Here is a 24,961-nt window from a genome sequence, read left to right on the forward strand (position 1 = left end):
TCTAATATGTTTCAAATTAAGTTTTAAAACTGGTCCCATTGTCCTCAAGGAGACCATGCTGTTGACCCAGCAAACTGGAGCATCCACGGTGGTGCTGATAGTGGATGGTGGAACAGCTTAGGCAGGGTGCCACAGACTCCCATTTCTTTAAGGAAAGTTAGTTTTTAATCAGTAAATACAACTTGGTGGCTGTTGGGTTAGAAGGCTGTGACGTGGTTGTTTGTGACCCTTTTGCCCGGTTTTATGGTTGCCTTGGGGGAGGGAATTTCTGACTCTTCCATGTCCAGAAGTCCCCATATTCACTGGCATCCTAACTAACTCACGGCTGTACCTCACAAGCAAACCTCACTTGTTTGTTGTTTTATTCTTTCTTATTACTGCTGGGTTTGGCTGGCCAGTAGCTTATGTGTATTGCCTTCAATCATGAAAGGTATAAGGTTTGTTTTGTTTGTTTGTTTTAACCCGTAATGAATTTGTCTGATTTGGATTTCAGGATCGTGGTACGTTCCCACATTTTTGAAGACAGGTTCAATCTCTTATTTTCAGAGAACCTGTGGGTGGAGCTGGCATTTCCCCTTAATTGAAGCCTGCAGTGCTCAGGATCTTCTCTGTGGAGGTTATCCAGTGCAACCTCGACTTCCTTAGGGATGTGGTCATCTGACAGGAGCTGTGGCATGTGCCTTCAGGACCATTGCCTGTCCTTTGTCTAAAGCACAGCAAGAAGTGTGCTTTAGCAGAGGCATTATTGAAACCAGCTAGCTGAAGTTGCATGCTCCAATCTTACACGTGTACATATTTAGGAAATGGTCCTTTATTACTAAAACAATTATGTTTTCAACTTCTGTAACTTGACAGGTAACATTGTATGTATTTAGTATGTACAGTATTATGTAGAAGCTTTGGTACACTGTGGAATAGTAAAAAGCAGCCTGTCTTTAGATAACTTTGTTGTTGTTTAGTGACGAGCGCTCTTCACATCCATCTTTGCATTTTGCAATGGAAAAGGGGTCACTCATGACAGTCACCTGCTGTGCAATAGGCCTGCCGAGCTTTTCCTCCCAGCTATAGTTTGTCCGCTCTGACCTCTCTCCCCTCACTCCCTCCTCTCCAAGACACTTTTAACCATACTCTTCTGTTGAGATTAACTTTTGTAGAGTCCATTTGCAAGATCAAGCATATAGGAAAATGCTCTGCCCTTTTGCTTTTAACACTCTGACTTTCTAGGAAGTTTGTGTGAATTATTCCTATAAGCAGTGCTTTTCGTATCCTTTCTAAGTTGGCACTTTGTAACTTTCTGCATGATCTAAAGGTTATTAAATTTTGGATTATTTATTTTCCATCGAAAGGATTCCTAAAGCTATTCCTAGCTATTTTCTAATTTTACTGCATTTGTGATTAGAAAAAAATTACATGAAACTTTAAGATACTGTTATTACATGGTGTGTGTGTGTGTGTATGTGTGTGTATACGTGTGTACATAGACTTAGATTTTTTTACTTTGCTTAAACAAAGTGTGCATGCTCTTCCAATAAAGTTGATAATCTTTATTATGGACTTATTAATTACATCATGCTGATTTGTACTCTGTTTTATCTTCTCTTACCCCTGGAGTAGGGCTTATAATTTCTAGTGAACACTGTCAGCTGACCTCTCTCCCCAGCAGTTGTCATTTCCTAGACCTACATCTGAGTCCATGCTGGTCCCCATGCAGGCATGTGCCATTCTACTTTGCTGTTCACAAGTTTTTGTGAATCTCCATGTAGTTCTTTCCTTGGATTTTGTAGTGTGTGTGTGTGTGTGTGTGTGTGTGTGTGTGTGTGTGTGTAAGGGGGGTTGGAGTTCTCTCTTTCTGGTTTCCGGGACCACAGACTTCATTGATTTGCACAGCAAGGGTCCTTACCTGAATCTTAAAGTTGTTCCTTACCCCATACCTTTTGGGGGAAGGCGACCATGACTGCAGACTTGCCCTTGTTGATTGTGAGTCAGAGGCACCTTTTATACCACTTCTCCCATGCCTTCTGCCTTCAAACAGTCTTCTAAGTCCCTTCCCAGTATTCCCATTCAGCCTTCCCTCTGTGCTCCAGACCTGGATTCCTGTGTGCTGGACAGAAATCTTTATGAGTTCCTGCTGGAGCTCTCTCTTGGTAGAGAGCAAGGTGGCGCCTGGGAAGTGGTTTTTGCAGATGTGGTAGAAAATCTGCTGTGAGCAGAAACCCTCCAGGGTGAATGCCTTGGGCATTGGTCAGTGGGTGACAGTGGACTTGCGTGAGAGGCTTGGGGATCTGCCCTATGCTGGCAGAACAGCGGACACAGTTGTGAGGTTGGAGGAACAGAACTTTCCTTAACAAAAGCCCAGAATTGGAACAAAGGACTTTTTCTTGCAGCAAAAACTGTTTTAAGTATTCCTTTAAGAAAGTGGTAAAGAAAATGGAAGGCAGACATATGCAGAGAGCAGGTGCACAAGGGGCTGGGTACTCCGAGGAAGTCAGGCTGCTGCTCTCACCCGAAAAGTGGCCATTTCAGGTCCAGTGAAAGATTAAAATGCAAAATTATAATATTTAGCTTAGTGTAATGATTCCTAACTTTGCTTCTTTCTAGGCTCATATTGGCAACTTACTAACATCAAAATTCTTCAGTTACAAGGATTTCGATACTTTACTGTACACCTGTGCAGCCGAGTTTGACTTCATGGAGAAGGAGGTAGGATGTAGTGCCCAGCTTTCCTCCCGTGGCTCTGGCCCTTTCAGTTTTCATAAAGGGGGCTGCTGTTTCAGGGTCTCAATGCATGGCTATCTCGGAAGAAGAATGCCTAGCAGCGCAACGGAAGCTCTTCCTATTGGTGCATTTATTTATGACCTTTTCCATGCAGGCATTTTGGAAACATGATTCCAACACAGCGTTTGGATGAATGAGACAGGCGGGCAGTTCTGATTGCCTCTTTTCACGACTACGCTGTTTAGCTTAGTCAGACTCTCAGGCTCTTTGCATCACTTTAGTGTGGAGATTTGAACGATCGCATTGTATTTAAACGATCACATTGTATTTAAACATCATTGAACACAAATTTCCATACTAACATTTCTCTTTTGAAAACTTGATTTGGGTATTTGATGTTCAAAGGAAAACTAGAGAGTGGGTAGAGGATTGTGGGGCAGAATCCTGCAGTGTGGATTAGTGGTTTTGAATGAAACATTTATTCTTTGTGTTACAGTCTACAAGTTCTTGGTAGTATACTACAAATAGGTATTCTGAAGACAAAATGAGATTTCACATAGTCCAGTGCTTTAATCTCAGATGTGAAATATTATTTTCAATCCTTGATGATCTGGTTTGTTCCAGCAAGCGTGTTTTTATAGCCTCGGAAGCACCATTCATCTTGCATTCCTTTATTGCTGTTTATGCCGGATACATTTTCCTTTAAGGCTATATGTGTAGGAGGAATGTACTAAACTGGCCACTACTTTATCGACATATTCATTACCCCTGCAATCCCACTGTGATAAAATTCGGTGCTGAGTGACAGGGTAGCAGCCTTCAGTGTAGACTTTTATGTTCTTATATGACTAATTGTATGTTGGTCTTCAGGATCCTGTTTATGGCATTGATATAGGTTAGCTGGTAAAAGTTATACAAATGGTAGTAAGAAAAATCAAAGGAAGAGTGTCTCTTGTAAGATCTTAGAATATCACTTTATAGAAATCGAGGCTCCTTTAAGAAAGTGGTAAAGAAAATGGAAGGCAGACATATGCAGAGAGCAGGTGCACGAGGGGCTGGGTACTCCGAGGAAGTCAGGCTGCTGCTCTCACCTGAAAAGTGGCCATTGCAGGTCCAGTGAAAGAAGTCGTGCATTGCAGCATGGCATGGCTTCATTCCATGTGAGGCAGTTTGCAATATGCCATGCCTGCACATCTGAGTTCAGGGTCTCTGCTCTGAGGCAGCTGAGGATCTGTCTCTTGAGGGAGTGCATGCCTTTTATGGTATCGTATGTATATAGTAGGAACAGAGATGAGCCTTAAATGTTATCCCCAGCACAATTCTAAGCTGACCTGGAAAGGCACTCAGTACATATAATGGAGGAGACACAGGAGATCTCCCTACAGTTAGAACACAGAAGTGTAAGAGCAGCAGCCAGCAGTGGCTACAGTGGTTGTCGCAACTGAGAGGTGCATAGGACTGTGCTACTAAATACTAAATGCTAAATACAAATAACTTTCTATAAAAGTTTCTGTTGCTAAAGCATAGAAGTTAGTTTTGTTACCTTCATAAGCACTGGACATTATTCAGCATGTGTTTGTGTATAAGAAAAAGAAATATAATAGGTAAGAATATGCATAAAAATATACAAGGGAGCTTGCTCCATGAGGATAAACACTGCTTTCTTAGGATGAACAATAGCAGAGATCCTCAGATAGGCAAATAGTGTATAAAGAGAAAAAATGAGTTGCCCTTCACGGGAGTTTTGGAAACTGTATTTTTAGTGTTTTCAGCCTAGCACTGGTGAAATGCGTTTCTATGGAGACATGCTTTAATTTCACTGATGGGAATCAGTGCACAGGCTGGACTCTTGGTTGGTGAATGTTTTGTATGAATGTTTTCTACTTATGCCTTTGGAAATTCACCTGTTTCACCATTTGAAAAGACATTTTGCTCAATTTTAGACTCCACTGAGATATACGAAGACACTGCTGCTTCCAGTTGTTCTCGTCATCGTCGGCGCCATTGTTAGAAAGGTGCGCTTGCCATTGAGAAACCTGTTATAATTCCATAGGTGCTTGGTTTTGAAGAGTAGTTACAGTTCTTTGGCTACATGGTAATCTGATAGTTTGTCCTGGTTAATTGGAACATTCTGTATTTTCTTACTGATGGCCTTTGATATGAAAAATTATGAATCTTATATATATATTGGTTTCTGCTAGCCTAAAATGAATGCAGGAAAGAATGGCTTAGGTTCTGATCATGCATTTTGGGAGACATTTCTAGAGGCCACAATTGACCCAGATACTCATGTCCATTGACTGGATTTGAATACTAAGTAATATTTCCAAAAATATTTAATATTTTAGCTTTTATATGATATATGAGCCATTTTTTTTTACATCTTCATGAGGTTTATTATTAATCAAAAAGAATTGGGAAACTTTAGTGTATTGATGAACTGGATAACTTGTTTAGGCTCCATGTTTACTTTGATAATGAAATGCTAAGCCCTGGTGTAAACTAGGCCTGAGGAACATCAATCTTCTATGAAGAAAGGCAGGTATGAAACTATGTTTTTAAGTAGCTTGTGATGGCTATAACTGTGTAAGACTTAAAAGATGAGATTAATGTTCAGTCAAAGAAGATAGGACAAAGCCGGACAATGTATTGATCTCTAGTGATTTGTGTTAGCACGGTGAATTTATCCGTGGCATCTTCTGTACTGTAATTACTGTTCGAATTCAGTTTATACTGTACTTTGTACGCCAGAGTAATTCCCCGTGGCGTATTGTGATGTGTTACTCAGCCAGTGACCTCTGAGGCAGACATATAGTACCGTGCAAGATCAGACTTTGTTCGTAGCTCTCTGTCCCGCTGTCACACTAGACTCGGCTTAGCTCCCTCCTCCTGTACCAGGCACCTGGTGCTACTCAACTCTGCTCTCTCGACCTGCTTCAACTTACCTCAGGTTACTCGCTTTCACTGTGTGGCAGGCTCTGCACTTGCTTTGCATTTTTGCACTTTGATTCCTATTTAAGAATCCCTAAAATTTGCCAGATATTGACCATCAAGGACCTATTCAAAGATGAGTGGTCAGGCGTGATGGTACATGCCTTTAATCTTCATACCTGGGAGGCAGACACGGGTGGATGTCTGTGGGTTTGAGGCTGCTCTGGTCTCTATACCAGTTCTAAGCCAGCTAGAGCTGCACAGTGAGGTGAGACTGTGCTCAATAAAGCCAAATAAGAGACTACAGATTTGATGGCAGAGGTTATAATATAGTACGCCAGATAAGTGAAGCTCCCCTGTTTAAAGAACAAGAGATTCCAATAGAAGGTGGTTAATTATTTTCAAATATTTAAAAGCCTACCATTTGGAAAATAGGACTATATTGTTTTTTGTTGCCTGAGAAATCTGGTGATCAGTGGTAAATTCTGGAGATAGTGCTTTGGACCAGAAATTCATAAATCAACCAGAAAGATGGTAGAGACTGAGGCAGCAGCCCAGTAATTCTTCCAGGGGATAAACTAAGGCATGTGCAAGATGCTTAGGGATGTTCATGCTACAGGAGATAGGGTTTTAATAGGTTGGCCTCTCTGAGCTATGTGCGTGGTTCTGTGTGCCTGATTAAAGGAGGCATTGCTATCACCTCATGTGGGGGAGGAGCAGGAATGAAAGTCAGGACCAGCAGTGCTTCTTAATGTTGGCCCCTTCACCCCCTTCACCCACCCCCCAGAAACCAGTTCATCCTCTGAGCCTGTTAGTCACACCTGAAATGGGGTATTGGAATTTTCCTAATATAGTTGGACAAAATCAACCATATAAACAGACAAAATCGAGGACTGTGCTAGTACAAGATAATGTTGAAATTATTTTTTTCTGAATGGTCTCATATCTCCATATTTCTCATATTTATATTAAGAGTCTTAACATTTATTTTTTACAACAGCTTTTCTAAAATCTTTAAAACTCCATTTGCAGATTATTAATGATCTGCGGGGTGTCATAGCTAAACAACAGACACATACACGGTAAGTATGGCCTTGCTGTTCTTATTCCCATGTGCTGAACTCTGGCTACAGTGTGCCCGTCTGTGCTTGCGTGGTGTACACCCAGACTTCCGCAGGGATGCGCTCAGCTGTCCCCATTCTCCTTCCTGTGGAGGGCCCTGGGCTCTGGATTCATTCATGGCATCTCATAAAGAGAAGTCTGGCCATGCCCCCTTCACCTCTTTCCTGGAGGGACACAGAAATGCCCGCTCAGCAGAGAAAATCAGTTATTCTGTTTGGAGACCCATTTGAGAAATAAACAGAGAAATATAAAACTGTCCCTATTTCTCATTTTTTACTTAACTTCCCTAAGAAGCAATATCAAAGCATAGGTAGCCAGTCGTACCTAGAAATTGACAAAGAGAATATACTTGAAATTAAAGAAATGAAAGGCCTTTTCTAAGGGATACAAAACTTAAATGCTGGGAAGGTTGACAACTTCAAACAGAAGAACTTGAGTTTGATAAAAGATGCTAGGAGCGTGATTGAAAGGAAAGGATGGTTACGGGAAATACTTGTGGTATGTAACTCAGGACTGATAACAGCCGGAAGCATGCAAAGAACTAGAAAAACTAATAGGAAAGTCTCCAGACACGCCAGGGAATGAATGAAGGACCCGGGAAGGCAACAGAAGAAAAGCGCGTTGTATTGTCTCTCCCCACCACACTCATGCCAGGACCTTCTCCTGCACTTTCACGGTGGCAAGCTGCCCCTGTGCCCGGGGCTGCGGGCCTTGAACTTGTTACCTGTATTCCTGCCTGCTCAACTTTTCACATAGCCAATAGAGTGAGAATTATACATGACTCATAGAGGCTCAGAAAGGCCTACAGTCTTAGGATGAAGACGTTTTGGATAAAAGTAAAGTCTTTCTACCTTCCAGATGAGTAAGAACTGGCCATAACCAGGGCTTGCACAACTGGAAGGAAATTGGCTGTGGCAAGAAATACAACAGTGGCCCTGCCCTTCAGCTGAGCAGTTCCCCCATTACAGGTCCATCCTGTGGAAGAGTTCACACAAATGAAGATGGAGGTCAAGGGTGCTTAGCATGGTATTGCATGTAATATGGATGGTTAATGTGGTCAAGTATATATGTATCAGATTATATAGAATTATATAGAATAAAATTATGACTCTGGTATAAAGTGGAATGTTTTTGCCATCTTTTGGGGAATGGTTTGAGCATATGTCACTGGAATTATTTTTTTTTTGAAAAGCCAAGTAATACATATATATGGTAACTATGTTATATGTTTGTATGCATTTTCTTTTATAACTTGAATATCCTTACTTTTACACTGTCTCTTGACCTTCAGAGCTCTGCTAATATAATGGAACAATCTTGTATATCATTTAGAAACAGTTGGCTATAACTGTGTCTTGCCTTGTACCTGTGAGTACAGGCAGGAAACGGAAAAGACTCTGGTTTATGATGTCAACATTTCTCTTCATTTAAGGCAATGGTTTATTTTGTTTTGTTGAAAGAGTTTGGAGAAGCAGCTTCAAAGTTAGAACTATAGTGGGCAATTCTGGAAAAGGAGCTGAAAACTTTTCATAGAAAAATGGAACTGCCTCTTCAAGAGTAACTTAACTACAGAGGCAATTTCAGAAAACCTGAGTCCTGTGGGCTTTTCAGGTCACTGGGGTCCAAGCTCTCTGTGGAAATGGACCGGCTTGCTCATGTTTCAGTTTACATAAGAAAAAACATCATTATGAAGTAGAGAGGAGATGAGAAAGAGTGATGTTTAATTTGGATGGGATCACCATTAACTGCTTTATTCGTGGACCTGGAGATGAAGGAAGGAAGGTAGCCATGGCCATGACGAAGTGGAGGCTTCGTCAGCTCTGAGATTGTCCAGATGCAGTCTCGCTGCCAGAGGTGCTGGGATTGGCCTCCCTTGCTGTCCATGGGGATGGCAAAGGACTGTCACGTTTTAGTACTTCATGTGTTTAGGAAATGAAGACTGAGCTTTTGCTTTGAAAGAAGGGATATCCTACCTCCTTCATGCTTGGCTTGTGTATTTGCTAAAATCAATGTATATACACTTTTTTTTGAGATCAGATTCCCAACTCAGATTATGTTCTGCCTAGGTTGAGGGAAGTGGGTCACTGATACAGATATTTATCTATGTTTAAATCTTGGGAACAACTCTGAATCTCTTCATGCTCCCAATGGTAGAAAGCTTCCAGATCACCTTTCCTATCTGACACCTCCAGTTTCCCCATGGCTTATCTCAGAACCCATAGTCTTTGATTCTGCTCTTAGGTCCACATCTTAACACTATGTAAATCTTGCCATTATCCTATTTATAATGCTATCCAAAGTTTGGTTGCCCACTCATACTCTGACCTGCCAGCACTGCCTCAGTGGATTGTTTTCTCCTGCTGCTTCCTGATTTCCTCTGCCTCTGATCTTATTTCTAGATGCAAACATTTCCAGCAGAAGACAGAACACCATGTGCTTGTTCTCTTCAGTCCTTCAAGTCACTTAAACTCAACTACATCACAGACCTCATGTTGGTCTCCAAGACCTTGCACCCTCTGACCCCTTACTTCCCATTCATGGACCTCTCTTAGTGTCTCTCTGTCTTTTTTCCTCTCAAGTATACTGTCTACATGACTGGCTCAGCAGGACCTCCCTACACTGTCTGTTCTTTGCCCACAGGGTCTTCCAGCCTCCCCTCTGTGACCCTCTCAGATACCACTAGGTGGTGACGAGCCTTTCTAGGCACTCATGATCCTGCATGCTACCCCATGTCCTGTTCTCCACAGCTCCAGCTGCTGGCAGACAGTTGCTTATACACCTCCTTTCCCGCTGACTTATATATAAATAAACCCTGAGAGGAGAAGTGTGCTTTTATATCTTGTTACTTCTCAATCTCCTGCATGTTTCGTATTCTGTGCACTTGAGTAGATGGATGACTAGATCATACTTGGACAAGTAAAGTAATACACAAGATAAGATGTGAATCCTGTCTCAAAAGGGGCAGTGGGATGGGTATGGCCATGGAGTGGACACTGAGTGGGAGACAAGCCTCTCTGGTGGCTTTAGGGGTCAGTTAGCTTGTAACCAGGTCACTGCAATCAGGGCAGAACAAGGAGGAGGTAGCACTCCATGGTGAGAAGTGGGGTCACAAGAAGAGGAACGTTGACTCTGATGGATTGAGAGTCTGTATCTCAAGGAAACCCCATCAATTTTAGATTTTGAAGGAAAGGAGTAGATGGCCGGATGGCCTGGGATGGCCCTTTTCCTGAATGCTCTTCCTGTTCCTATAGGAATTGATGGTCATCAGGGAAAGACGAGGGCAGGACTTGCCGGTCTCCAAGCACAGTATCCAGAAAGAGAACATTCAAGCGAGGCTGAGGGCAAATGTTGTGCCTGTTAGAATGTCAAACACCTGGTGCTGAGTAGACTGTGCACGTGACTTCTGTGTCCCTGCCGTCTCTGTTGCTGCAGTAGAACAGAGCTCAGGGTTCATCCACTAGGGGAGGACACTGGCACATGGCTTCTGAAGGCTTCGGAGTTCTCCATGGCATTCCTGAAGCAATGTGCTGTGTACACCATGTGATTATTGGCATAGTAAATATATACCTAGTCAGATGCACATTGCTATTTTAAAAATAAGCTAACTTAAGTGGTTGTATACTAGCAGTGGGATAAAATTTTTAGTTTTGATTTATATATCTGTGTCTTGAGAGGAATGCTAAACAAATTGTAAAGGCTCTTATTTGTAGATGAAAGAAAAAGTAAATGTAGTACCTCTGTTGTGAATAATTTTTTTTTCATTTCAGAAAACAACAATTTGATCATGGAGAGGTAAATATTTAACATTACCAAGGCTTTACTTAATATTCTCTCTCTCTCTCTCTCTCTCTCTCTCTCTCTCTCTCTTTCTCTCTCTCTCTCTCTCTGTGTGTGTGTGTGTATGTGTATGTGTGTGTGTGCATTCATTCTTTGGTATGTAGTCCTGGTATGTAGATTTATTGGTACTTGTTATTAATTTACCTTCAGAATTCTTGGCTATGTATTCTTTTGTGTTTCTGGGAATGAGCAAGCTGATAGGCTGAATCATTTGCTGAACTGGCAGAGACTTTTGGTCAGTGAGTGAGGCCCTACAGTAACAGCACAGTACTTAGTGTCTGGAGCCCAGTGAGGCAAGTGCGCAAGGTATCCTTGTGTGGGAGAATGCCACATTTTTCTACACCTTGTCCAGAAGCTTCAGAGACGTGATTGCTGCTGTTCCCACCTTGCAGAGATCAGCTGGCTTCACACAGTGCAGGGGGGAGCACTGTGGTTTGGAGGCAGCGGCCTCCATCCCTCTCTGAGCCTTGGTCTGACGGCAGAAACAAGGTAGACTTAAGGTAGACCCCGAAAGCAGGCTGTGTTAACTGCAAGCTGGATTCTGAATGCAGTTGCGCAAATGCTTGACTGTGTGGCTCTGATAAAGCGGCCCAGCCTGGCAGTACGTGTTAGCGGCTTCTCCACGCCTGTAAATAAAGGGAGTTCTCCGTCCTCATCACAGTGCAGAGTAAGTAAGGGGAGAGCTCAGCCGCGTGTTCTGTCTCTGTGACCAAGCTGGGGCCAGGGGCAACTGCAGCAGCTTCTGCACACAGGACTGCCACACGTGAGCTCTCAGCAGGGGTAGCCTGCACAAGGTCCGTGGACCACCAAGCCAGTCCACATTCTGGCGTGGATGGGGCCAGTGCTTGTGAGCCTCTGACCCACACTGAGGAGCTGTTGTCGATGGCTTCTGCAGGAGGGAGTATCGTTTGGTTTTTAAAGATGTGGCCCCTGGTAGGTCCAAAATGCTCTTGCTCTAGCAGATGATCTCAAACCCATGAGAAAGTGGGGGAGGGAAGGAAGGAGAAAGGGAGAAGAGAGGAGGGGGAGATGTGTGTTTGCATACATAGCATAAATAGGACTCTGAGCTATTATTTTAAAGGAGGACACAAAGTTAAGAGAATGTGAAGAGTTTGGGCCGTGGCTCCGAGACTCCGGAGTTAGGAGAAGTTGTCAGGAATGATTGTGCTCTAGATGCCTTGTTTGAAATTCTCTAAGGATTTATAAAAATATTCCATAGACTCAGTTAAGAGATCATTTCTACATACCTAGATTAGCAATGTCTTAACTTCACAAATGGTAGAGCTGAACTCTCACTTGTCTTTCTGCCTGTTAGTTGGTCTACCACGCCCTGCAGCTGTTGGCATACACAGCCCTTGGGGTTCTGATCATGAGACTGAAGCTCTTCCTCACACCGCACATGTGCGTTATGGCTTCCCTCATCTGCTCCAGACAGGTAACTTGGTGACAGTGCTGGCCCAGCCTTGGCTACTAAGGGGTCCTAAATTCTTCTCTTTGCTTCTGTATACAACTTCCTATAGCCTAGTGGTCCAAGCTGATCACTGTCTGCTCTTCTAACTTGTAAGATTGCCCAAGCAAACAGCAGATATCACACCAGTGCAGACGGGGCTCGTCAGAGGAATTGTTTTTAATTTTTACATCACATATTTGCTTTGATATTATTATTGAGGGGTAGGTTTTGATTTTTCAAGAAAAAGTTCATCTATGTATCCCCTGGCTGGCCTGGAACTTGCTTTGTAGACCAGGGTGGCCTTGAACTCAGAGATATCTGCTTGCCTCTGCCTCTTGAGTGTCAGGTTTAAAGGCATGTTCCCCTACCACCATAATTTCTAAAAGTTAGTTTGAAGTTAGCTTTCAAATTGTATTCTCTTATTTCAGAATCCAGCTTTAAGATGCTTTTCCTTGTGTGTACATTTGTACATGTGTCCCTGGTTTTATTCATTAGTCTTTGACAATTCGCTCTTACCTACCATGTAATTATATTCAGAATCTTTGCTTCTCTGTAGGGCGGCTGAGTCATCCGTCAGCAAAGTACAGTATCACCTCTTTCAACTGTAACAAACGTTTGCGAAGCACCAGCTCTTAATTTTAGGGGGGGGATCCAAATGTGTACCTGTTCCCCTGAAGCCAAGCAGGGGGTGCCTGAGGAGAGGAGAGTGGGATGGTTTTGTCGTGAGTACTGTGCGGAGCTGCTTCACAGTGCGCAAGCTGTGTTAGAGAGGCCCCACACCTCTCAGTCCCCTCCCCTAGGCTGGGTTGGGACAGGATACAGACCTGTTGGCAAGTCCCCCATCTTAGCTCCACCCCACCAATGGGGCAGGTAACTGCACTCTGTTGCAAACTCAGAAAGACTCTGCATTGGGTTAAGTTTGCTCGTCCTGTGGTACTGGAGATCAAGCCCAGGCAAGTGCTGTACCAGTGAGCTGGGTCCCTAGCCTATTCTGAACCAAGTTTTATAAATGGGCTTTGGTTTTTATCTTAGTCTGGGCCTTGTAAACCAGGCAGGTGACCTGCTCTTCTTGCAATGCTTCTGAAGTTGTGTCTCTTGGCTGCAATAGTTTTGATACTGAATATCATTGTTGAAGTATTATTTGCTGGGCCAGCAACATGGTTCAGCGGTTAAGGGCGCCTGATGCCAAGCAGTGACCTGAGTCCAGTCCCTGCAGTTCACCAGAGGTGGAAAAGATAACTGACCCCTCAGTTCTCCTCTAACCTCTCATGCCTCCCACAGAAGTCATGATGAAATTCTTCTCTAAACAGTCCGCGTGTGGCAGCACAGCACAGGTTGAGCTCTTCCTCCGGCGGGTTCTCTTGCCGGCACCCATTGCTTTGTGCTGACCGTCACCAGGGTTTTTCCTTGAATTTCAGCTGTTCGGATGGCTCTTTGGCAAAGTGCATCCTGGTGCTGTTGTCTTTGCTGTATTAGCAGCAATGTCTATTCAAGGTTGGGCAAACCTACAGACCCAGTGGAACATCGTAGGGGAGTTCAGCAATTTACCACAAGAAGAGCTCATAGAGTGGATCCGATACAGCACAAAGCCAGGTAAGGGAGCGAGAAAGCCTGCTGGTGTGTAATCTAGCTAGGACTCTTGTACCACGATTTCCTGTTACCACGAAATCCTCCCTGAAGTCCTTTATGGGAGTTGCCACTATTGGCTACACGGCTTGGGTGGGGATGCTGCACCACCTTAGTGATTTAGTTTGTTATGTTCATATGAATTTAAACTTATTGAAGTTTTCCAAATTCGTAAGTTCTACATTTAAGATGATTTTGTTGTGTTTCCTTCCTTGATGGAGTTTCAGTATCAGCCCTCCCATTCCCTCTTACCCGTGAGTCATGGCCCTTAAATCCATGTCCCCATGGAAACTTGCTGTCCCAGTAGGAAGGACCTCCCGGGTACCTGTTAAGCTTCTTGGCTGAGAGGTGGCTGGAATCCTTCCCTGGCGGATGGAAACGCTGAGGCCTGCTCCATGCTTCTATGCGGCAGGTCTTTTTTTTTTTTTAATTTTTTTTATTCGATTTATTTTTTATTTACATTTCAAATGTTTTTCCCTTTTCTGGCCCCCCACTCCCCAAAAGTCCCATCAGCCCCCTTCCCTCCCCCTGTTCTCCCACCCACCGCCTCCCACTTCTCTGTTCTGGTATTGCCCTATACTGCTATACTGAGTCTTTCCAGAACCAGGCCACTCCTCTGTTCTTCTTGTACATCATTTGATGTGTGGATTATGTTTTGGGTATTCCAATTTTCCAGGCTAATATCCACTTATTAGTGAGTGCATACCATGATTGATCTTTTGAGACTGGGTTACCTTACTTAGTATGATGTTCTCCAGCTCCATCCATTTGCCTAAGAATTTCATGAATTCATTGTTTCTAATGGTGGCAAGTCTTAATAAGAGACAGCTCACAGTTTCTATGCTTTATTATTAAAAGAGTAAAATGAGAAAAGGAGATAGGGAAGTAAAGAGCAAAAGAAAAGATAGAAAGATGAGAGAAGGCCATGACCACGTGGAAAGGGGAGAAAGAATAGAGAGAAAGGGGGAACAGAGAGAGATGGGGACACAGGAGAGAAAAGAGAGCGGGGGGGGGGAAGGGAGAGGGGAAGAGAGGGAGAGGAGGGGCAAGAAGCTCCCATTTATAGTAAGCTGTGTTACCTGGCTATTGTCAGGTAACCAAGGGGCGGGGAATATAGGGGTGGAGCTAGCCAGAATGCTAGGGGCCTGGGGCCTGGCCAGATGTGACTGATGTGACTGATGGCCACAGGATTATGGAGTTGAGGAGTCAGCAGTCTGGAAGCATAGCTCACAGGTTCCGTCCCTTGTAGAATGTTCTTCTGTGGGGTCTCTGGAGGGGGCCTTGCTTCAACCAGGCTACAGACTGCCTCACACCTCGGTCCCATAAGCTGGAGACTGCTCTCCAACATATTAGAAAAGCAGAGGGAAAGGCAGGAAGGTGGTGATCATGCCGTAGAGCCGCCACCTGTCCTGAGCCTGGCTGTACACGTCCACCCTGCACACCTCCACTCTGTACACGTCCACTCTGCACACGTCCACTCTGCACACCTCCACTTTGCACACGTCCACTCTGCACACCTCTACTTTGCACACCTCTACTCTGCACACCTCCACTCTGCACAACTCCACTCTGCACAACTCCACTCTGCACACGTCCACTCTGCACACATCCACTTTGCACACCTCTACTCTACACACCTCCACTCTGCACACCTCCACTCTGCACAACTCCACTCTGCACACGTCCACTCTGCACACATCCACTCTGCACAACTCCACTCTGCACACGTCCACTCTGCACACCTCCACTCTGCACACATCCACTCTCCACACCTCCACTCTGCACACATCCACTCTGCACAACTCCACTCTGCACACATCCACTCTGCACACCTCCACTCTGCACACATCCACTCTGCACAACTCCACTCTGCACACGTCCACTCTGCACACGTCCACTCTGCACACGTCCACTCTGCACACATCCACTCTGCACACATCCACTCTGCACACCTCCACTCTGCACAACTCCACTCTGCACAACTCCACTCTGTCAGCCACTGGCTTCGTTCTGCTGCCACGCTTTAACCTTTAACTTGTGAGCCTCTCTGGGCTTCAGCCAGCTCTGTTACTTGGGAAAGGGCTGGGCTGTCCTGACAGTAGCCCCTGCTGATGCTTGTCCAGAGTGTTCCTGAGACCGTGTCATTGCTTCCAGATGCAGTGTTTGCAGGAGCCATGCCCACCATGGCAAGTGTGAAGCTCTCTGCTCTCCGACCCGTTGTGAACCACCCACATTACGAAGATGCAGGTCTAAGGTTAGTGCACAGGTGCATGGTGGGAAGGAAGGACAAGTCTCACACAGATAGACAGCGAGTGAGGATCCCAGCAGAAGAGAGTCAACAAGGTTATTTCAGAATCATTCATGAGGAAGGAGCAGCTGGGCTAGAAGCCAAGCTGTTGAGGCTCCATGGTGCAGTATTGCTGGTATCTTTGGTTACGGCTTTCTATTGGGCAAACAAAGGAAATCCTATCAGTTGTCCAAGGTATCCAGGTCTCCTCAGCGCTCTCGCCCACAGTTTCTAACATTCACCAGTTTAAGGTTTTTGATAAAGCCTCTTCCTTGCCATACTTCTTGTTGAACTCTGAGGAGTCGGTTGGAAGTGATTCCTTCAGTGGGATTTCTGCTCTGCATTTATCATATTGTTTGTTCTGATGGATTTAGATATTTTGTGTTGTCATATAAGACTTACTTGTTTTCCCCATAAACCATGCATTCTTTTTTCTTGGAAGAGGTGATAGACTTAATATAGATGTACTTTCCAGAGCAGAAAAGCTACTCATTTCCCAAACGATCAAATGAATACTATTAGCATATTGTTTTGCATAACAATGGGGTGTACATATTATAAATAAAAAGCTTTTTCATTAAAAAGTCAATTTCAGTGCAATTTTCCAAAGCAATTTTGTAGAGAAGTTTTCCTTAAATCTAGAAATCAGTGGAGAGTCATATGGGTTGAACAGTTGCCTTGCCCAACCATGCTGGTCTGTTTGCTCTCATCCCTGCCTGCACACAGGGTTGCTGGGAAATTATAGGCAAAAGCAAGAGGGCAAAGGCAGCATTAAGTTTGGAGATGTGGGTGTTCTTTAGAGCCAGGCCCTTCTCCCAGAACCCTGGGCTGCGTCTGCCTTCTTGTCGTGATCTCCCCCGAGCCCTGGCAGCTCCTCCGAGGCCTGTCCACCCTCTGTCTTGTCTGCAGTGTGTTTAGTCTCCTCCCATGCTTGCTTCCATGAACACTGGCCGTGTCCCTTTTAATCTTGAAAGTTTTTACCTACTTTTTTTTTAATTCAAGAGCCAGGACAAAAATAGTATATTCAATGTATAGCCGGAAAGGACCTGAGGCCGTGAAGAAGGAACTGATGAAATTAAAAGTGAATTACTACATTCTGGAAGAGTCATGGTGCATAAGAAGATCCAAGTAAGTATTATACCCAATTCATAGATTATAATCCTAAGAGAGAGAAGTTAGCTTAGACCCACGGAAAGTGTTCTGTATATATGATAGATAGGATATATGTAAAATAAAACATTTTCAAAAGTGTGAATGAACACTGTATATAATTTGAATTAGACTTTTTTACTCATTATAGAAATATACTTTTGAACATGATATGCATGTATGTTACTTTAAAGTATTTAAATATTGGATAGATGGATAATTTCCTAAATTGTTCTTATTTACTTTTTTTTTAAAAAACACAATAGTTAGAACTGAATGTATTGTCTTTCAAAAGACTTAGGACTCTGAAACCAGCAACAGCTAAGGGATTCCAGATTGAATCTACACTCCTGACACATGTCCTGGGGCTGGATGTGGTTGTCTGGTAATATCACTTCAAGTGACACTCTCCTTCTTGCTTTGCCCACATCCTCCTAAGTTTATGGTTTAAGAAATTTGTTTCCATGAAGAAGTTCACTGATGAGAGCATAGCTGCAGTGACAGAAAAATCTCAGAATGGAATATGACTTCTGGAGTGGACATGACGTAAAGCCTTACCAGGGGCTGGGCACACACCTGCCATCCCACCCCCAGCATACCAAGGGGAAGGTTACAAATTTGAGTTACACATGGACTTTGAGAACAGCCTGGGCTGTATAGCAAGGCTCTGGCTCAAAAACAAACAAACCAAAACAGAACTCAGCAATGCTGAGTCCAAATGAGACAGCAGATGACAGTGTCCAAAGCGTCCCCTAAACGGGGAGCACAGGGCTTGATGATTTCACCCAGAGTTGAAGCATTGCATGTTTTACATCAGAAGAACTGAGTTTCTTGATAGGTGTTTTATCCAGTATTGGGGTTTTCTCTTATTCTGTCTGCCTTCAGTCTGTATTAGTTAGCTTGGCCAGAGACAACCTGCAGCTTGCTGCAGATACTGGAAAATAAAAGTATGTCAGAACAGGGGAAGCAGACAGATCTCAGGAGAGAAAGAAAGGAAAATCTAGTGCTGAGTGTGTGCATGTGTGCGCGCGTGCATGTGCGTGCACGCGTGAAAAGGTGCTCACTTATGTGTGCATGCATGATCTCCTCAGGGCTTAATGGTATGGCTTGATCATTCCTCAGATACATCACCATGTGGACAAAAACTATAATATATCCATTTTTAATTTGGTAATTGTAGAGCTTTTATAACTTTTTACATTTTCTTTCTCTTTTCTTTCTTTTTCCTCTTTATATTTTCAAAGAAGGCTTTTCTTAATTCAAGTCAGGGTTTGAATAAAGTTAAAATACTTCTGTTGAGGGGGAAATCATTCCCATTCCCACTGCTGCTTCCCCACCCCATTTTTCTGTTGTGTTGTGTGTTGCTCTGTTGTCTAGCCTGTTCCCAAAATGGCATTAACTGACTCAGCCTTCTGGGGGTCCAGGGTTACGGACATACACCACTGTGTCCACTGTCACAAATGCTATTGATTGATGGGCTTGGTGCTGGGGAGACTTCCAGGACCCCAGTACCAGGCGGGCAGGTATCACAGGGCAGGCAGCTCTTACCCCTTCCCTTGGCTCTAGCATGTTGAGCTCTGGGAAACCCAGAGTAGGTATTGAATTTTTAGTTATTGTATTCTCTACAACCCCAAGAGTGATAACAGTTCAACCTTGATGTGTGTGAGAACTTTACGGATGGAAACCAGAAGCTCAGCCTTAGGTTTCTAGTTCTTCAGTTGTATACGTCCCGTGTAAACAAGGCTATTCAGAAACTGCCCTGGAACCCTTTTTGGGGACATCACTAGGAGGCTCTCTGGTAGTTAATCTGATGGAGGCAAAATGAAAATTTGTATCTTAAACACGATGGACATTTAAGTTACAAAAGAGAGACAGGCACCAAAATGCAGTGGTGCTGCGTTATGACAGCAAAGTGGGAAATGACCCAAGTCTGTGTCCACGGGAGAGTCCTTCAGTAATCATAGATCAGAACTAACAGCTATGAAGATGACCAAATGGGTCTTCATATACCAAGATGCAAAAAATAAATAAATTGGACATTTACAAGTCCTATAATGTTCCCAATTTTGTGACAGCAACCCAGAACTGTCCTTGTTTATAATATGTGTGAGAGGGGACTTGGATCAAAGCTCTAGCAGGATAGATAGATGCTGATGTTTATTAGCAGTGCCTCTGAGAAATGATACTCAAGGCCAGGCTGCTGCCTGCTAAGGGATGAATATTGGGCTGGACTGTGTAGTCAAAAAGATTACATGGAGTGTGGACTTCTCATAAGTGGTTTGTTCTCATGAAGAGGGAGGGAGGCAGGGAGGGAGGGAAGGAGGGAGGGAGGGAGGGAGGGAGGCAGGGAGGGAGGGAGGAATGGGGGAGACGAGCAGCCATGGTCCATTCTGTATCGTTTATTCTCTATAATTGTCTCTGTTCCTTTCCTTTCCTTTCGGACTGACTGAGGGCCTCATCTATGCTGTTCAGGCACACTGCCCCAGACCTTTTCCCTCTGTGTGTGTGTGTGTGTGTGTGTGTGTGTGTGTGTGTGTGTTTTGAGATATCATCTTAGTAACTTGCTCAGGCTACCCTTGAACTTGAGATGTTCCCACTTTTCTTCCAAAACAAGTAAAGAAAAAATAGCCACATGAAAATACAGCAACTCTGTCTATAAATCTGATCTTGGTTTAAAATGTTTAAATTATTTGGGTGAGTTATTTAGGCAACTATAACTTGATAAGCCTATTTATACTAGGTTTTGTTTAGTTTTGTTTCTGAGACTGGGGCCTTCTACATAGTCCTGGTTGTCCTGGAGCTCAGTATGTAGACCAGGCTGGCCTTGAACTCACAAAGGTGTGCCTGCCTCTGCCTCCATAGTGCAGGGATTAAAGATGCTGAGCTTCTTATATTGTTCTTTGTAAAAAATGTATTATTGACTGGGCACAGTGGCACACATTGGGAATCCAAAACCCTGAAACCCTGAGGCAGGAAGACTGTATGTTTCAGGCTATCCTAGGTCAAACAGTGAGACCCTGATTTTAGATGAAAAGAAGAGAAAAGAAATACATTGTATTTACAGTTTAATTTCATTTAGCCAAGAAGTAAGCATACCTTTGTCAGCTGTCAGGCAGTTCATATATCCAGAAATGCTCAAACTGCTATTCTCCATTCTCTGACAGACAGCCCTGGCCACGCCCTCTCTCTCCCCTCTTCCCTGTCTCCTCTCCTCTCTCCTCTCTCTTCTCTCCTCTCTCCTCTCTCCTCTTCCTGATGCCTCTAGATATTTTCTCTTTTTTTGGCCATGTCCAGTCTGCTTCTTTCTCTCTATGCTTTGACCTCTGGATATTTTTTCTCTTTTTCCTACAATAAAAACCCTAACCATACAATGGAGCAGCCATATTGGCAGTTTCTCCGCCATGTCCCTCCCATACAATCACAATAAGACTTTCTTTTCAATTGACTTATCTTAGAGTATATTGAGTACACCTTCCCTGTGAACTAAGCAAATTTCATAATTGTTAAAATTGATACATTTGTACTCTGAGCCTGGTGCTATAAACATATGATTGCCCTCAGGCTACACATTCTGAGGGGCAAGCCAGTTCTGTGGACATCCCCTTACACAGGTGGAAACCCTTAACAGGCCGTTCTTGATGCATAGCGGAGGCAGAGCTTACCAGTGTCTCTCAGCTGTCGTATCCAGTCCCTGAGCACAGGCATTCTGAGAGTCTCCTTACACTCCCTCTGTGTTCCCATTGTCCTAAGAGGAGTGTGGCAGATTATAGAGGTAAAGGTACCTACTGTGTGACTTAAGAGCTACGTCAGTTAATGGAAGCAGGAACGGTGTGATGAGACAAGAGGTGTTGACACTGCTGTGCTGTGCTGTCTGCAGCTGGGTAGTGTGCATGGCTTAACACGTGTGCTTGCTTTCCTAGGCCTGGGTGCAGCATGCCTGAAATCTGGGATGTGGAGGATCCAGACAACGCCGGGAAAACACCCCTGTGTAACATCTTGGTGAAGGATTCCAAGCCTCACTTTACCACAGTGTTCCAGAACAGTGTTTACAAAGTCCTAGAAGTCATCAGACAGTGACTGCTTGTCACCTGCCAGAGACGCATCAGTAATGGCTTTACTGCTTTGCCACTCACTCAGATCGCAAGCCGTTGAAAAGTCTGGGGAAGTAACATTTTCAAATGGCAAACATTGATTTGGTCCATTTGCCAGTCTGATTGTAAAAGTGACTTACACCAGATTGATTAGTTGCTGTTTCAGTGCACCTGTTAAAATTTGCTATGCAAATGAGTATATGCTTGTGCTTGGTTTAAATGTTTGTGTTACAGTGAACAAAGCCATCTGTGTAGACATACATCATGGGTGGTGACTGATGATAAGAAACTGTAGTCATGTCTGGACAGTTCAGGGCCTGTTCCCACCCTTGCTTCCTGCTTACCTCTGGGTCTTCTCTTTGAACACTTGAGTGAGTCTGTGACTCCTGGTCTTGTCAGACAGCTCAGCTCTCAGTCCCGGCGTAGTTGGCGTGAGGGTCACCTGGTCACCTCACTTGTGGGTGCTCTTTGTGTTCTGTGTTGCTCTTGTGAGTAAAGTGTCTCCTGCCTGTTGTTACCCAGACTCCTGGGTATAGTGGCGAGGACCAGTCAGTTCCTTTAGTTTCCACTCATGTGGTATTGCATTTCTCCCCACACAGACTGGTTTCTTTTCCACATAAATGCTATCTTGTCTTTAAGTTGATTAGCAAGTGCTTATTCTTGGTTAAAAAATTAGCAATTGTGTATTTTTCTCATTTTTAATATTAATCAAATATTATATTTTAATACCTTTAATTCATTTAAAAAATGTTATGATTAATCACGCTTTTGGAAAAAACTATTTTGGTCAACCCCAAATATGATACATCTACAGCTTGAGATATATATATATATATATATATATATATATATATATAGAGAGAGAGAGAGAGAGAGAGAGAGAGAGAGACAGAGACAGAGAGAGACAGAGACAGAGACAGAGACAGAGAGATATAGCTTATGGTGGTCTATGCTAATTTCACTTTCACTATTAAGGTAAAATAAAACCTAAGTAATTTCTATCAAAATGTAAATGGATAGAGTTTTTAATTTTGCTTTCAAAATTGCCTGTCTTCAATAAGACAAAGCCTTAAGCCTTATAATTTTGCCTCAAAAAAAAAAAATCAGTATGTGGAGTGAGTATGCTCAGTCTTTCCCATTTTGTCCTTTTTTTTTTTTTAATTCCTAAACATGCTTTGAATTTCTTACACAAATTTTCTTTCTTAGAAGTTAATTTCTATGAAATGTCATACTTCAAAGCCATCATCTTCATTGTTGTAAGAAATGCTTTTGAGGTTTTAAATTCTAAACAAACTGACCATGGCTGACTACACATTTAGTTATACAGTCTTCTCTTTATTAACCACAGGCAGATTAACCTCAGTGTGGATTGTCCTTGAGACCTGAGCCTTCAGGGATGGCTTCCGGTGCCCACTCCTGGCAGCCACAGAAGGAAGAGCTGTTCTCTTTCTGCCTTCCTCCCAGAGCCCAAGGACAGCTTGTCTGGGGGACACTGGCCACCTGCCAAGACAGCACTGTGACAGAGGAGTGTGGCCCGTAAGGAGCCAGCCTCACCCGCCAGGTCTCCCTCCAGCAGCTGCCCAGGACGGCGTTCCCACTGTAGCAGACTGGCCAAGCTTCCTCATCTGACACTTAGTCTATTCCAAAGCTTTTACCAACTCAGAAAATAGGGGAGCGGCTGGAGGCCATGCTTTAGGGGTGTATGAGTTGTGGTGTGGTAATATAAGAGCATGTGAAGAAAGTTACAGGCGTGGGTGTGAGGGACATGTGCCCTGCCTCGGCTGCCGCCATTCTGCAGCCCAGCGTGGCTGCTGTGTGGATACAGCAGTTAGAGTTTTTTTAATCACCTTTTTAAAGTTATTTTCTGTTCTTACCCTCTAACAATCCCCTTCATAACAAGTTCATGTGTAATGATTGGAAATTCTGTACAGAGAAACAAAACATTAAAATACTATTAGAACCAGTTCACATGCTGAGAAACATTAAAAGTAGTCTAAATGAGGGGTTTTTTTTGTTTTGTTTTGGTTTTTTTTTTTTTTTTTTTTTTTTTTTTTTGCAGAAACCTTTTGTAACAGTATGTCTTAATGTAACTCCACCAGCAAGCTCAGCTTTTATTTTCGGCGAGTCAGCTTGGAGCTGAGGCATTGGGGTCCCCCGCATACACAGCCCCTGGCACATCTAGCCACTGCCGTGCTCTGCGGCGCAAACACTTGTAGGGCAACATGGAACAGTGATAGATTTTATGTAGCTGACAATGCAGTAGTAAAGATCAGTATTTTGCATATTTTTAGCATTTACAAATATTTTTGCTTTAGTGTGAGGAAAGGAAGGAAAGACAGAAGGCAACTGAATAGTAATTCTTGTGACACTAAAAACAATAAGCTGGGTAATACGTCCATTAAGAGAGAAACCTCTAAAATGCCTGGCAGAGCGTGCTGTTCCGTAGGCCAACAGCACAGAGGAGAAAAGGAAAGGATGTGTCAGAAATGACGCGATCCTGACAGGAGTGTTGTGTTTTTATGAATTTTATGCTCCTTGTTTACATGTACTATATATGTTAAATAAAAAATCCATACAAAATGTGCCAAGTGCCTTCTCCGCCTGCTTCTGTCCTCTGCCCCTTGAGGCTACGCTCACTCCCGTCTGCAGTTAGGTGGCCTTGAGCTGCTCCACACCTTCTTCCAGTCTTCTCTAAAACGGGGAAAGGTGACAACCTGGGGCCCATTGCCGACGACGGTAGGGGCTCGAATCATCCAAAACGATACTGTGTTTATGGTCAAAGTCACACGTTCCTTTGTCCTTACAAAGTGGCTGACAGCTCTTCCCATGTATTACACCAAAGGCAATTTGTTGTAAAAGATTCCCCAGATTATAGTCCATATATTTGTGTGTTACTGTTTCTGCTGCTTGGAGGGAAGGCAGTTTAGCTCTCCTCACCCATGGAGACCAACTTCCTTACTTTTTTGTTTTGTTGTTGTCATCGTTGTTGTTAGATTTGTTAGTTCGTTTGTTTGTTTTTCAACATGGCTTCTCTGTGTATGGCTCTGGCCCTAGTCTACCGACCAGTCTGGCCTGGAACTCCACCATTTGACTGCCTCGGTCTGATGGGATTAAAGGTGTGTGGCGCCACCACCCAGCTTACAGCTGACTTTCTGACAGAGCTGCACTTTGATTCTGACATCATTGGAGAATGATGCTCTGATATGCTAATTCACAAGCCAGTGGCCATCAGAAGTACCCAGAAAATCTGGGAATTTGCCAAGCTTCTCACTTGGCTGCTCTAAGATGGGGACCCGAGGGTTTACATTTTTATTAGTGTAGTTATGCATTAGGCTTCATTATGACATTTTCATACATGAATATGTTTGGATCACTTTCACCCCTCCATTGCTGCCTTGTGTCCCCTCCCACTCTCACTGATCCCCTTCCATTCCCAAAGAATCCTCTTTTATGTCTTGTTTGTGTCTGTGCTCGTGTGTGTGTGTGTGTGTGTGTGTGTGTGTGTGTGTGTGTCTGTGTGTGTGTGTGTCCCAGTAGGTTTATTTAGGGCTGTTACATGTTTGCAGGCACATGGGTCAGGGATTGATTACAGGAGCAGTTTACCAGTGGCTAAAGGCAGAAGAAAGCAGCCCTCTGGCTACCTATTAAATGTCTGTAGGTCTTCAAGGATGAGTGGGGCCCTTCCCCTAGCAATTATCAATTGCCTATATGTAGTAATCTGTTAGAGGTGTGTCCTGTGAACCTTCCCACCCC

At 43.7% G+C, this 24,961-nt stretch overlaps 1 protein-coding gene across 2 annotated transcripts in view; it reads left to right on the plus strand.

Annotated features, from left to right (window-relative positions):
* Dpy19l1 (dpy-19 like C-mannosyltransferase 1) overlaps positions 1 to 23,791 on the plus strand; it is a 97,730-nt gene extending 73,939 nt beyond the window's left edge. The window contains exons 14-23 of one of the 2 annotated variants that reach the window (XM_052188796.1): positions 2,599 to 2,700; positions 4,659 to 4,730; positions 6,679 to 6,728; positions 10,536 to 10,560; positions 11,921 to 12,040; positions 13,474 to 13,648; positions 15,836 to 15,935; positions 16,971 to 17,096; positions 21,038 to 21,222; positions 22,557 to 23,791. In XM_052188796.1, the coding sequence (XP_052044756.1) occupies positions 2,599 to 2,700; positions 4,659 to 4,730; positions 6,679 to 6,728; positions 10,536 to 10,560; positions 11,921 to 12,040; positions 13,474 to 13,648; positions 15,836 to 15,935; positions 16,971 to 17,096; positions 21,038 to 21,194 (927 nt within the window). In that variant the 3' untranslated portion in view covers positions 21,195 to 21,222; positions 22,557 to 23,791. Of the gene's footprint in view, positions 1 to 2,598; positions 2,701 to 4,658; positions 4,731 to 6,678; positions 6,729 to 10,535; positions 10,561 to 11,920; positions 12,041 to 13,473; positions 13,649 to 15,835; positions 15,936 to 16,970; positions 17,097 to 21,037 lie in introns of both variants that reach the window. The other variant, XM_052188795.1, reaches the window with a different exon arrangement.
* The last annotated feature ends 1,170 nt before the right edge of the window (positions 23,792 to 24,961 follow it).

The sequence above is a fragment of the Apodemus sylvaticus genome, chromosome 7 (genome assembly GCF_947179515.1).
Source record: "Apodemus sylvaticus chromosome 7, mApoSyl1.1, whole genome shotgun sequence".
In the NCBI taxonomy this organism is placed as follows: domain Eukaryota; kingdom Metazoa; phylum Chordata; class Mammalia; order Rodentia; family Muridae; genus Apodemus; species Apodemus sylvaticus.